This window comes from Artibeus jamaicensis, unplaced genomic scaffold (assembly GCF_021234435.1).
Source record: "Artibeus jamaicensis isolate MK-2021 breed Jamaican fruit bat unplaced genomic scaffold, CSHL_Jam_final contig_465, whole genome shotgun sequence".
NCBI lineage: Eukaryota > Metazoa > Chordata > Mammalia > Chiroptera > Phyllostomidae > Artibeus > Artibeus jamaicensis.
In genome coordinates, this window is record NW_026521843.1 from 35,511,307 (window position 1) to 35,526,513 (window position 15,207).

Consider the following 15,207-nt stretch of genomic DNA (forward strand, 5'->3'; position numbering starts at 1 on the left):
TATCATGTGCTGGGAAGAGATGATTTAAAGAACAGCGTAAAGGAGCTTCTGGCAGAAAAAGGCAAAAAAAACCCACAAAAACCCAACCCTCAAACAGCAAATAAAAAAAGAAAAATTTCAAGGTGAACTTTTTCATAACTATGATAAATTTGTGAGCTTTACTATGAATGAAAAGAATGATAACCAGAATAAAAGTTCTTCAAATCCACAATGGGATATTTTTAGGTCACACTGATAATTGAATAACTTACAATAAATTATTTTGAAGGCCTCTTTAAGGATTTGTTGAAAACTGTCTATTTCATTTCCCCCTGCATTCAAGGAACGAGAAGAGTCAGGAAGTCAGGAATCATGAAATCACAATTCTGGGTGATTGTGCACCTCAGGGATCTACCAAGCATTCCAAGCATTTTTATCTAGACGCTTTGATCACGGCGGAACAGTTCCATTTATGTCTCTTGAAAGGGCCTCTGACCATTTAGGGGCAGTCTGCCCACTGCTCTCTATTTCCCAGCCCGAGGCGCAACCTGTGCCTGCAGTGAGGGGAGAGGCAAGATGGTATCATTCGCTCCTTCTTCAGCAAGCACTGTGTTTGTCTGTTCGTTTTTAATAGTTTTTCTTAGTCCTCATCCATGGATATAATAATTGATTTTAGAGAGAGAGAGAAACACTGATGTGAGAGGGAAACACCCACTGGTTCCCTCCTGTTCCTGCCCACAACCTTTTGTGTGCTACGGGGTCAACGCTGCAACCGTCCGAGACGCCTGGCCAGGGCCCGCAAGCACCTAGTTAATGCTGCCTCTGGAACTGTGTGCAGAGTGATAGAGACTGCCCTGCCCTCCTGGAGCGTACAGTCTAGTCAAGTCCCCTTCCCTGTACCCCTTAGGACTGCAGACCTGAGCAGCCTCCTCGCTAAAAATCGGATGGAGTTAAGGCCATTTCCCCAGGATCAGGTTCGTGGTCTTCCAGCTCAAATGCTGCCAAGCTCTGGGCCTTATCAACCCAGTTACCCAAGCAAAAAAATTCTGGCAACTTGGACATGCTCAAGTTTTTGCTTAGCCTCAAACATCCTCAACCTTTTTTCCTCTTACTATCTGTTGACACAGGAGTCCCCAACCTCTGGGGCTCGGTCCAGTACAGGCCTGGGCCTGTTAGGAACTGGGCCACACAGCAGGCAGTGAGCTTGGATGTAATGCCCTTGAATCATCCTGAAACAATCCCCACCCCGTGTCTGTGGAAAAAGTGTCTTCCATGAAACCGGTTCCCGATGCCAAAAAGGTTGGGGACCACTGCCCGAACTCATCCTTTCCATCCCCTCTACCCCTGTCTTGCCTTGCTGTCTCTCACCTAGTCCCGTTCTGGTCTCCCTGCCTCCTCTCCTGACACCCCTCCCCATCTGTGCTTCCCGCTGTGCCTCCCTGCTGCCAGGGTCACCTTCCTAAAATATGAAACTGTTCGTGCTGTGTCCTGCTAGTAATTGTCAGTGGTGCCCTAACTCCCTGGCCAGCCTCCGAGGGCCTTCGTGACCGCCCCAGCTCATTTCCTGCCCTTCTCAGCGAGGCTTTAACTGTGGATGTGGTTTTTGCACATGGACGCCCTCAGCACCTTGTCTTTCAATTTCATATGAACTCATATTTTTGTAAAAGTCTTGGGCAGCTGGGCACCCCATCCTCTGTCTTCCATCTTTTTATATGTGTTGTATCGTATGTGTGTATGTATTGACATTTCATTATTTATTCATGTCTGTCCTTCCTCATGGGCAGTGTATTTTCTGTCTCTGTATTTGTAATGCCACCCCTGATATTTTGTAGGTACTTAAATAAAGGTTTGTTGAATGAATGAGCTAAAATACATATACCAGTTTGTCATTAGGTGTTTACAGACTTCTTCCATCCACTTACTTTAATGAAACAAATGTGGCAACTGGTAATCAGCTTGTAATTTTCTAGGACATCTAGATACCATCAAATGCCAAAGATACCCCAGCAAAATTAAGATTGGGAGGGTCATTTTATACCTTTTTGGTCACTTCTCATCAAGTCTGAAGGCCAAAGTGCTCTACGACCATAAAAAGTTTTCAAGCCTCTCGCATTCATCTGTTGTGACAAAGCTGCACCCGTGTACGTTATCTTTTCATCACTCCTTACGAAGATTCCTGAGGGTACGCTTCCCCGCGAGCACTTGTTATACAGCGCAGATCCGGGCTCCCAAGTGTTTCTCTTCCCAGGACTCCTCTGCCGGATTCTGAGAGATGGGGCTTCCTCTGGGGAGAGGGGTCTCAGCAGCCGCACCTGGGGCCTGAGTTACTCTTCTCTGAGCCTCTTCTGATGCTCAGTGCATCCCGGCCTGTCCTCACCTGCCTCTCCATCTGGACCCTCCCACACTCCCTGCTACACAGCTGAAGCCACAAAGCATGCCTGCACCTTGTTTGCCTTCCCGGGAAACCCCACGCCCTCTGTCCAGGGCTCACCAAACCTGTGGGCATTCTTGCTGGGGCGTTCGCCAGAGGAGAGCACTTCCTGATGGAAGGGCCTGAGTGAAGAGGCTCGCTGTCAGAGGAGAGAGCAATGTCTAGAGGCTGTTCTTCCAGGAAAAGTCTCCAGAAACAGGCAGTGATGGACTCTGGGAACAAGTTCTAGACACCTCGTTGCTGCTGCCTGGGAAATAACCGGCCACAAGGATGTGCAATGAAACAGTGTGCTTGGGTTGCTGCAGCCCTGGACCTCGGGAAATGTTGGGTTGGGGCCCCAGCGGCCGAGCCAGAAGCCTACGTCCACGCTCCAAAGGCTTCGTCCTCCTGGGAGGTGATAGACTTGCGGCCTTCACACCATTAGCAATTGCCTGGTCTGCCCCTGCACAGCCTTTAAGCCATAGCCTGGTCCCCAACACCTGGCAGCAGGTGGGGCAAAGTGCCCTGCACTGTGACTCGGCGTTGGGGTTAGAGGGGAAGGTGATGATGCATCAAGGAGGATTGGGGTTGGCTTGACAGGCGGTGTGAGCCAGGCACCTTACTGACAAGTCAAGGATGAGTAGCCTCGGCACCTGGGGCACCAGGTGTTTCTCATCTCAGGATTCCTCTGCTGGCCCCGTGGAACTCCCGAGATCCCACGAGGTCTTGGCTCCTCTGGGGAGAGAGGCCGTGGCTCCAGCACCCGGGGCCTGACTCCACCATTCTTCGAGCCTCCCCGACGCTCCATTTGGACCTGCACTCACTACCCAACGCAGCCGGAGCCACAGAGCGCCCCTGTGCGCTCTCACTGCACCCTCTGCCTAAAAAGGAAAACAAGTCCGGTGCAGCACCCACCTTCGACAGGAGGGTGCAAGTGGAGCGGACCTCCAGCTTCGAGGCAGTGCCTGGACTGCAGACATGTGGAGCAGGGCGTGGGGAGCCCCTGGGAAGACAGCTGCGCTCAGCTTCAGGGTACACGGCCCGGGAGGGCCTGTCGGTGAGGGGCCGGGTGGTACTCAGGGGTCCTCTGTAATAGCACTAGGTTTGGTGGGCGGCCCAGGAAGGGACCACCGTGACACCCTACGGTGTTTGGTGGCTGCAGAATTGTGGGGACCGCGCACGGAGCCAGGAGAGAACCAGGAAGTAGTTTGCTTTTTAAAGGCACGCCGTGTCCCCAGAGACTTGATCTTGTCAGTCGTTATCTATCTGACTCCAGTTACACGAATGATGGTGGTAAAGAACTTGTATCAAGTGCTCACTTTGTGCCGGGTCCTGTGCTAAATGCTCTACAGTCATTATGTTGCCTGTTTGAATATAGTATCTTCATTTTATGGACGAGGAACGTGAGTCAAAAGAGATCAAGCAATACGTTCAAGTGACCAGAGGTAGTAAAGGGCAGCCAGTGTGCAAATCCAGGTGTCTGATTCCGGAGCGTGTACTCTTACTAAAGTCACGCTGAAATCGAAAAGGGGGAAAGCCCGACTTTTGTTACCAGGTAATCAGTCACCTGCTAGTTTTTTCAAATATAGTTAATGTGCTCTTTTTTGTTCTGTTTTCAATTCCAATACCTATTTTTAGAAAGGCACAACTTCTTTACACGGTAAATTTAAAACATGAGAGTGATTTCTCAGCTGGAAATAGTAATGATAACATTTCTCCCACTTAGCTGCTACAGACTCCTAGAAATTCTGGTTGGTGTTTGACGGAGTTTTATTTTGATTGGACTGCAGAGGGAAAATGCACAAAATACAAGCATAGTAATTAGCAGTTCTCTTGGTGTCACAGTAAATTGATGTAAAAGAGACACTTTCATTTCAAATACATGATCTGTGGCCACGGGAGCAGCACTTGACTCGGACCCCTCTGTGCTTTGAAACCCTGATGAGTGTGGTGTGTGGCGTCTCCAGCTGGTTTAGTTAACCCTGAGGAGCGCGCTTTCTCCTGGCAACAGCGGCTCCCCTAAACTGAAGTCAAAAGCTGGCTTGAAAGCTGAATGATATGTTCAAAATTAGTGAGGAAACATCATGACATAAAGCAGAACCATACATAAGATTCTTCTAATCATAGAATTATAATCCTGATAGTGTCTCATTTTCAAGGTAACCAAGTGGGTAAAGTCAGATGAAACTGTTTTTAAATTATGCTAAGCCTCTTTGCCAAAGTTGAACATTTATGGTATATTTAGGCCAATTGGGTAATTAATTACTTTAGGGGGATAGTTCAGATTGTTTTTCTTGTTAGGTGATTAAAATGAGAAACAAATGTGGATAAAAGATGATTGGTGTTTTTCTTGACTGTGTTCAGAGAGGATGTGAAAAGAGCCCTTTTTCTTTTTCAGCCTTGCCTTACATCCAGATAAAACTCTAGTTGCAACTGGCCAAGTTGGGAAGGAGCCATATATATGTATATGGGATTCCTATAATGTCCAGACCGTGTCTATCCTCAAAGATGTCCATACACATGGAGTCGCCTGCCTGGCTTTCGACTCGGATGGACAGGTGTGTTTCTTTTTCTATTTTCATTTTCTTTAATGATTTCTCATAGGTCACTTAGAGTTATGATTCACAAGGCCTATAGACTTAGGTCTAACAACCCTTGCTGTCTCCCCTTGGCAGCCTCTGAGGGTCTTCACCTGTTTGAGCCTTTTCCGAGCCTATGGCACTGACACCCAGCTCTGAATAAACCCAATGAGGTCCCGGCCCCCCAGTCTCAGCCTCTGGTTAAAAAGCTTCCAGAGGAAGTCCTGAACTCATGCTGACCACGTCCACCATGACTGAGCAATTCTGCTCAGCAATTCCACTTTGTCTTCCATTGTTAGCTTCCTGTTTAGAATAAAGGTTGGACCAAACCTGTTCTATAAACCTCATACCCTGAGCGTCACCTTGGTTTCCCTTGCTTTCAGAAGTTGACATCATCTCCTAACAATCTACTGAGAGGGTTCTCTTGGACTCTTTCCCTTGAGGTCACTTCTAACAGCTTCTCCTTACCCACTCCCTGAGAATTCAGGCAGTCACTGCTGCATGAGTGTTTATTAGTTTCTTTACACAGCCCTGACATTCACCCTCTCCAGCCCATCCTCTCTGCCACCATCCTGTAAGTTCCAACTCCGTGTCTACCTGACAATTTAAACAACCTCTGAAATGGTCTCAACACAGTAAATTTCTTGATAATACATTTCACCAACTGAAAAAAAAAGTGTCAGAGAATTGTTTTATAACAAGAAACCTTAGGTTACCCATTGAATCAGGTCCGCATTTTGTAGCTGGGCGTTCCAGGCCAACCACCTGCTCCAGCCTTATCTTCACTATCCCCTTGTGGTCGAACTGGACAGGTGAGCAGGAGCCCTCCACCAGCCCTTGCTCTTCGCACCTGCGGGCCCCCTCAGGCTGTCCTCCCCACCTCAAGCATCCTGTCCAGCCTCTTTGCCCCTTAAAGTAACTCAGTCTTCCACACACTTCAAAGGTCATCGTGAAGCCTTCCCAGTGGTCCCAACAAATTTTCTGTCTTTTCTTTGACGTCCAGCAACACTTGGCAGAGAAGATTTGGTTATATGTCATAGACATTGATTGTATCTCAATTTTAAAACTATGTTACAGAAAGGAGTGGAAATATCAAGGGGTCATTCCCGGCTGCATTTTCCTCCTCACTAAGGCCTTACCTTCCTCCCCGGCCTTCTCCGCGTTCCTAAGCCACTTTTACTCTTTTTAAACCCTCCGTATTTCTGCCAGTTAATGTCTCCAATCCGATTTTTGTCAAAGTTCAGAATTCTGTAAGCCTGTGCTGTAAAAAGACCTGTCAAATTATTCATAGATACTTGACCAAACTCGGAGTTTGTGTGAAGTTCAGTGGATCGTAGGACTTGACCTGGTTTGAGTCACTTTTTAAACAATTACCGTGGGTGGACCAGCATTCTTCTACTTTGAGAGAATAGTGTTCATTATTCATTTTTCTTCCTAGAACCAGATTCACTACAATGTAGACCTCTGGTATATCTGGTTCTGATTTTACTACACTGTAATCTCATCTAATTTAGTGAGGGTAATGCTACATTCCATTGCATATCCACATCTAAAGACAAAAAAGCTGGTTACTGACTTTTGTTTGAACTTGAAGTTATGGACTTCCTGACTAAATTGAATGACTGTGTCAGGATGCACACACACACAGGTGTAAATGTGTGCTTGGATGTGTTCTTAAATTCGCATTCTCTAATCTGATTTTGGTTGCGTTTTTCTAGCAAACATTCTTTATCAGAATTGGTTTTAAAGCAACAGTATTCAACCTTTTTCATCTCATGCCACACCTAAACTAATTGCTACAGTTCTGGAGCACACCATATCTTGTGCCAATCTGACAAAAATAGGTATGATTTTGATTCATTCATATCGGTTGGCTGTTGCCATTTTATTTGACAATCTAAGGGAAAAGAAGTGCCCTTGACTAAAATATTGTATGTTTTAGAAACTCTGGCAGCACACCAGAGTGTCACAGCACGCTGGCTGAAAATCGCTGTTCTAAAGCATGGCAAGAAAAATGTAAAGTGACTGAGGGAAGTCAGCTTTAACTTTTAGGCTTCATTTTGCAGAGTCGGGGGTAGGGTGGACTCGGGGCACTTCAGTCGGTTGAGGAAAATAACCTCTTGTGCTTACCAGGACAGATTTCCTGGCTTGCTGAGCCTATCTCTTCAGGTCTACCTTATTCCCTAGACAGAGTTCACTGGAATCAAGTGATATTTAGAAAATGACAAATGGCCCATCCCCTCTCAAGCAGTAAAGGGAATATAAATGTTTCTCAGGTAGCTATAGGGTCTGTCACTACAAAAGAACAAAACAGATTCCTTTTGGCTTTGTCTCGACCGAGAAATGTGGGTTTCACTTTGGTGAAAGGTAAGCTAAATTTTCCTCTCCCTTGAGGACAAATTCTGATATGAACCCAAAGAATTTGTACTGGAAGATGAAGTGCCAGTTTCCTTTTACTAAAATTACGTATTCTTGAGTCACTTGGGATGTTTGTGAAATTATGGAAATTAAGAAGAATGAAAATAATATTATATATGGGATTTCTCCTTTATTTGTTGGTCAGACCTTTTAATTCTAGCAGTTTGTTGAGGCTCTCAGACTATAAAATCCTAGACTTTCTTAAATATCACATTAAGATCTTAAATTTAAAAAATAAATTTAAACCCTGCCTTCAAGTTCTGTTTCTATGGTTTCCAATGACTAACTAGAGATTCAGGAGATTTTTGCACATATGTTTCTATGTTTAAGAAGGATAATTGAGTTGTAACTGATAGGTTTTTGAAATTTCAATATATATGCATGGAAGTCATCTGTGATAGCTTTTTTGGATTTAAGGTGGATCTTGAGAAATTATTTTTCTCATTATAAGCCCAAAGCTTGGCCCATAATAGGTAATCAGTAACCGTTTGTTGAAGGGGGGCATGGATAATGGGAAATCTTGCCATCATTTTTAGGTATTAAGTTATCGTTCTTATTCTTAGCGTTTAGCCTCTGTGGGATTAGATGCCAAAAACACAGTCTGCATTTGGGACTGGAGGAAGGGAAAGCTGCTGGCCTCAGCCACCGGCCACTCCGACCGGGTAAGGAGACCTTGCTGGATCAAGCCCTACAGGTGGTGTAACTGGGGGGACTGTGATAGAGCTTCTCAAAGTTCCTAATACTTTTTAAAGTCCATTTTCCTTGTGTATGCTTTCCCTACATGTTCACCTTTAAAACTTACTGTTTTTTAAAAATTAATTTAGGATTAATAGCACGTTGGCATCTCTTCCAGAGACCGAATGCTTCATTTAAGTTGTTACTGCTTTTCACGGCCTCCTCATAAAATCAAAATAGAACTGAATTTGAAATTATATGCAAAGTTTAGATATATGTATTTATTTAGAAATGGAAGTAGTTGTTAGAAATTTATATTCACAGAATACATTTAAAAGCATATACCTTTGAATTTCAAATGAATGTGATGACAACTTTGTGGTTCTTTGCTGCCCTTGGGCACCTGAGTGTAAGGTGTGGCTGCTTGTCATTCACACTGAAGTGAGTGTGATCAGAAATGATAGTTCCACGTAGTCATGGCTGGCACAGTGGGGTGTGAAGCTGGCCTATGCATTAACTGGTAGGAAATCGATTTCTGTAGTATCTTGCATAATGAAAATAATTTGGCTAATTTACTGCCTTCATTTTCTAATTAAAAAATAATGACTTTGTATGATTGTCTTACATTGATTCCTGGTTGTTTTGTATTTTTGCTGAATACCCACGCAGAAGGACGTCTCAATTAAGTATTAAATTTTGTGTGAAGTCTGAAAAAGCCTTTTTATATGACTAGTGTAGCTTCCCATGAATAATTGTGGTATTAAGGGGATCCCATAGTTGTCCCTACACATTTGGGCAAATTGTACTTGGGGATTAAGTTCTCAGAAAGTCCGGGAGTAACTGGCAGTGGAACTTCAGTGTTGGAAGCAGCCTGGCTCAGTGGTTCCCAGCCCTAACTACACATCATCAATTTATAGCATCGATCGTGATTCTTGGGTTCTACCCCCAGGTATTGGTATTAACTTGTTGGTATTTAATTGGTAACAACTTAGCTCTTACTGAACAAGTTGAAAATATTTGCAGTTCTTACATTTTGTATGGTACTGCTTCTGTTTATGCTGTGAGCCCATCATATCTTGTAAAGTAAACTGATTGGAGTGGATTGGTAGATGAATTTCCTGTTGCTTTGTTACTGTATTGTACACTTTCCAGTTAGGGGTGGCTTGTAAGAAGTGCACTGCTATGCTAGTGAGAAGTCTAATTTTAATAGCCTAGAATATTTTAATGAAATAGTGTTCTTTTATAACATTGCTCTCCCAGACCCTGTAATTTCTATCACACCTAGTTTTGTTCTTTATTATTGATGCTAATAGAAATGATTACTGAATGCTTATGTGCAAATAATTATGTTCAAAATTATTTTAGTGGCTAACGTGCTTAATCCCCTGTACTCATTTGTATAATGAGTGCTTTGCAGCTGGCAAAATGATCATATTTACCTTATCTTAATGGACCTCATAACAAAACTGAGGTGGTGTCACTCATTTTGAGGAAGATGAGGTTAAGGTTAGAGATACTAAGCATTGCCTGAGCTTGCAAAGCTGAGACGGGTCCTCGGACCAAGTGCTCTTTCTTTAGTGCCCTTTCTGTGGTGCGTAAGTGTTCCTTTCTAAACAAAGGTTATGGGTCTTCCTTCTTTCTCTGATGATTGGCTCATACTGCTCCTTCCTATGTGATGAGAAGTAAGTGGCATCTGTGGTCTAGATGCTGGCCCTGGCAGTTGATTCTTTTTTCTATTAGAGCTTCAGAGAATGTGGTCTGCGGGCCACCTGCATCAGAATCTCCCAGGGTCTGTTTAAAGATGCAGGTGCCTGGACTCAATTTCAGACCCATTAAATCCGTTCTCTCTGCCAGGGGAACGCACACGTTCAACAACTACCACTGGTGATTTGACCCTCAAGGACCATAGTCTTCTGTTCCCTATCCCCCAGTGGAAACAGGACTACCTGCAGTCTACCTGGTAGCTTTTCTTAAAGAATGATGAATAATATTAGCAGAAATGTTTGCAGTTCCCAGGAAAACTGAAACTATGATAGCATTATGGATCAGATTAAAATGACGGCCTCGGTGGGCTTGGTGCCAGGTAAACAGCTCTACCTGATGTTGAGGAATGTTAACTTCTGTGATACTAGAAACTGCTGGCCCCATTTTCCTACTCAAAATGAAGCATTTTATAATTCTTTTTATTTTTCATTTTTAAAAAACTCTCTCAAAAGTGTTTAATGAGCCTTGTGGAAAGCTATTGAAAATTTGATAAAAAATTATCCTACATCATCACAATTTATTTACCCTGCACAAAGTTAAAAATATGATACCAATTTGTTCTCAGTGATTGTGGTTAATTATTACCTCTCTATCCAGGCCTAAGGTAAGTAGAGATGAGACAATAAAACACGTGTTAGCAATTCCTGACTCATCCCCTGACTCTGGCCCTCCACTTTGCAGTCTGTGCAGGTAACATTGTGTTTTAGAGTCAGGGCGGAGTACTGGCGGTCAGAGTGATGATATCTGAAAGAAGGTAAAAACACGTCAGAGACCAACATAGCAACTTTTAATATTTTTTAAACAGATTTTTGATATTTCCTGGGATCCGTATCAGCCAAACAGAGTGGTTAGCTGTGGAGTAAAACATATAAAGGTAAAGTGGTTATCTTTTTCAATTTTTTTGGTACCTTGAATGAAAAGAATTTTAGGTGTTTATATACATAATTTGGTGCTGAGAAACTACTCAACTTCATATAGTTTTTCTTGAATTTCGAGCCTTCGTATCTGCTTCTCTGATATCCAAGGAAGCTAACATCAGGCGTCCTACCAACACCTTAGGGCTTCATAAACAATTTGTAACCTTTGTGCAAAGGCCTGATTCTAACCTGAGAATACGTTTGCTGAAATACGGGTACTTGTTGCTTCAGCAGCAGTTGGAGGATCCTTCCTTATGTTTCACACAGCCCACGTGAAAGTCTAGAACACTCATTAAATTTGACAAACAGCTGAGTTGGTACTGTGTGAAGGAGTGAAAACTGACCCTCTTTTCAGTCTGCTTGAAGTGGAGCGACTAAAAACATGAAAACGGAATGTTATCTAAGAGAAGCCAAACTGAAATTCTATAGGGATAATCCCAAGTGGTCAGGGAATGGTGGGTGCTGCAGGGAAGGGTGCTCTTTGCGCTGAGCCTCGGTGGGCAGGGGAGTTTAGTAGGGAGAGGTTGGAAGGCAGCAGAACCCAGGGGAGGGGTGGTGCTTCAGTCAGGAGTTGATAGGAGGCATTGGTCACCCATGGAATGAATCATGGGACTGGGGAACAGGAAGGTCCTTGGCCCATAACATGTTCAAAGATTATCAATGTTATCATCACCAGAGGACTTGGAAAGACTTTGGCCACTAAATACACTGTAGTCATTAAATATTAACAGCCTAATAACTTTTATTAATCAAAGATATGTGTCTGCCAACATGAGTTGCTGATCCGTCTAAAACATGGCAAGAGCACCAAGTTGTTCTCGGAGCCACAAGTAAAGAAATACGCGAGCTCATGCTGAGCCCGACTCCCACGAGGCTGGGCGGCTATCTGGGAGTCTGGGACCCCTCGTCCAGCCCGCATATTCTGCAGTGAGGAAGCCACGGCCTAGGAAGTTGTATTGAACGTTGGTTTTATCTCCCTCTACCTGACTCTGGGAGAGCTATTTAATCTTCCTCTAGGAAAAACTACCTCCTGAATTTATTAAGAGTTATTACATTGACCAGTAGATGGAACCAGTTAGGGGTACAATAATGTAAACTGCTTTTCCCATTTCCTAGGACCACAGAGATGGTGGTACGGAGAAGGTTTAAACTCAGTCTCTGGTTCCCTGTGTAGGTCTCCCCACTCAGAAATCATTTCTTTAATGATCTAACTTGGCTTAACTCCCTTTTCCCCAAAACTAGATTTTTAAAAATAATAGATAAGCTGCTTAATTGATAGAACCCTTAGCTTCTTCTCGTTTCTTTCCATCCTTCATTAACTCTAAGTTTCAATCAGTTAAATCTAAGAGCAGAGAAAGAGAAAACCCTGGAACTTCATTTGGGAACACCAAGATCTACTTATACTGATAAATTTGTTAATTGTGTTTTAGCAGACTTAGGCATTTTTTTCCTAGGCAAAAATAAGGATTTTTACCTCAAATGGAAGAATCTACAAATGCCCGCTCAGCCATTCTTTTTTTAATTTAATCTTTATTGTATTTTTTTCATTACCAGTTAGTCCCCTTATATCCCCCTCCTCCTGGCTCAGCCATTCTTTATTAATTTGTTTAGAAAGAATTCCACCTCAAATTTCAACAAACTTCAACAAACTTTTCACTATCTATATTTTCTTCATCCAGTTCTAGGACCCCCACCCTTTCTTCCCAAAGGTGCCTAAGAGCCTGTGAATAACACCAGTCACATGGTGAATGCAAAATCGTTGATGCACTCCGAGGAAATATTTCCATGTGAATTTTTTATAGCTAGGGTAAAATCCTTTCTGGTGTTGCAGACAGGTGAATAAATCAGTGATCTGAAATGAACTCTTGAAAACCGGTAGCAGTTGAGCTTCGTTTGCTTGGTTGGTTTTACAGCAAATGAGTGTACCAGGCCTTTGGGTATTGATCCTTCTCCAGTCCTTAGTCGGAGACCGAAGGGGTCTTGGAGATTACCTGGGCCTGATGAACTCCAGGTAACTGCCAGTTCCAACAAGACATGCGTTATAGTCTGTGAATGGGGGTTGGAGAAGACGGACAGTGACTCCCCATTTGATGCGGGTTTGATGATGTGCTGCTCCCCTCAACTGGCACTGTTTTCCAAACAGAAAGTGCTCCCCAAGAGGTGATAATAGGTCAAGGACTTGCCATTTTCTGGAGAAAACCTCATACCTATCCTGGCATTACATTTATGTCTGTCTTTTTAGAGAATTATATGATTATTTAGAATATTTCACGTCAACATTAATACCATTGGATTGGGTGATTTTATCAGAAATCCTTTGTGTCTGAAGATGCATAGTGGTCTCTACTTTCTGCTGTTGTCTTATCTAGAAATAATTCAGTAACTGAGGTCAGAGGTGCACACCCCAAGTTAAAGGGATAATAATTACAAAATTTCTCTCTCTTTTTTACCTTCATGCTTGGGGAGACATAGTGAGAAAGAAATGAACATCAAGTTCTTTGGCATGTATGTAGTTAGGTCTAACAGTTTGGTCAGGTTCAAAGTTAACACTTAAATATCTTACCAAAGCTTTTACCTATCTTTTCCCAGATTTTTAAAATTCTTTCCATGTAGACTTTCATGCCTTGTCATAAAAACAGTACCCAAAGAATGAGTCACCAGAGTTGACACTTTCTTCTGGAATGAGAGAAGAACCTTGTATTGTCTCACAGGGGTGCACCTCTGTCTCTCCTCCTCCTGAAGGGCCTCCGTTTGCACAGCTGCCTGAGCCCGGCCCTCCTGGTGGCACAGCCGTCCCAGAACTGCTTCCTCCAGAACCACACCACGTCCCTTGCCGCCCCAGCCCCACAACCCCGACTGAGAGGACCACTGTTTCCCTCTCCTGCAGGCACAGAGTATTAGTGTTGCCACTGATTTTCCTCACATTTCCTGTCACCTAGATCTGCCTAATCCTGCTCTTCTGAACCCCAGTGTGATTTCTTTCTCACGGTGTATCCCAATCCTGCTCTCACTCATCCCAATTAATTCAACCTGTTTTCTCTCTTTGAATTCTCCTGCCACTTATAGGTGGTCTGAATAGGCTGCCTTAAAATGGTCTTTTGTTGTTTTACGTGTATCTTCATTAGATTTAAAGTTCCCAAAGCAAAGATCGAGATGTCAATATTTTGTCATGTATAATCCCCCTGAACCCTTCCTTATCCTCAGTGAGCTGTGAAGACTCTTTCTTCTCCCCACCCAACAGGGATAATAACACCTGCCTTAGCCGCTTCTCAAGGGTATTACGAAGATTAAGTAACTAGACATATGTAAAGAGCCATTGTAAACTGAGGGACTATGTATGTGGCACTAAAGTTACACCAGTTCATATATTTGAAAAAAAGTATGGCAAAGCAAAATATTTAATTTTTATGTAACCATGGGAGTCTGTCTCCCTGCTGCCTTCTATAGAGTAGCTCAAGCTTTATGCTTGTGGTTTTGCACCTGAGAAATTATACCAGTGAAACCGAAAAGCCTCATCAGTTCTTTGGCTGTGTGGAGCTATAGCTTATATTAAAAATGTATTTATTTCTACGTAACATTTTTACAGGGAAGATTTATAGTATTTTTAGTTAGAAACAGATTATTTCCAAATATATTTATATACACCAAAAAGTGCCTAAAATGTTAACAGGAGGTTGTAGATAGTTTTAATTTTCCTGTTTATCTTTTCTGTGTTTCTAAACTTCTCTACAGTGAACCTATGCTAGTTGTATAATTTGACAAGAAATTCATCAAACAAAAGCATGATGATTCATCCTCTGTATTCTAAATCTGGGGACACTGACATTTTATATTAAATTATCATTAAACAGTAAAGTTTTGAAATTTTGGAACTTTGAACATTTTGAAATATAAGTTTTTTTAGTCTGCTAGTTGGCTAAAATGTTTTACGGTTCTCTGCTGTTGCAGCAAAACAAGTTAAATTACATGTACCTAGTTCAGCTGTAGCAAATTATGTAACACATATTGAAACGTAAACAAGTAAACACTAATAATGACATGCATTGGAATGCTCTATTTTTGGATTTATTTATTTTATCACTTCCTAGTTTTGGACGCTATGTGGAAATGCTCTGACTGCAAAAAGAGGGATATTTGGCAAAACAGGGGATCTTCAGACCATCCTTTGCCTTGCGTGTGCCAAAGAAGATATCACCTACTCCGGTGCTTTAAATGGGGACATCTATGTCTGGAAAGGGCTCAATTTAGTCCGCACCATTCAAGGAGCACATAGTGTGAGTATTCCTGTGTGGAAATTTGGTATGATTTACTTAGTAAGTTAAGGCCACAAGTCTCTATCTTTTCCCCATCACTGAGGATCATCCAGCTTTGCTGAACAGTCCCTAAATATGCCCGAAAGATTTCCCAAAGTTTTTTGTTCACCTAGAAGAAATATTTAAAAAAAACACTATAATTTAATTAGCCT

General features: G+C 42.8%; 1 protein-coding gene across 1 annotated transcript in view; it reads left to right on the plus strand.

Annotated features, from left to right (window-relative positions):
- The window catches only part of EML6 (EMAP like 6), a 231,345-nt gene that overhangs the window by 80,296 nt on the left and 135,842 nt on the right, over window positions 1-15,207 (plus strand). Inside the window, exons 2-5 of the mRNA XM_053666835.1 lie at window positions 4,788-4,947; window positions 7,950-8,048; window positions 10,631-10,699; window positions 14,831-15,016. Coding sequence (XP_053522810.1) covers window positions 4,788-4,947; window positions 7,950-8,048; window positions 10,631-10,699; window positions 14,831-15,016 — 514 coding nt within the window. The remainder of the gene's footprint in view (window positions 1-4,787; window positions 4,948-7,949; window positions 8,049-10,630; window positions 10,700-14,830; window positions 15,017-15,207) is intronic.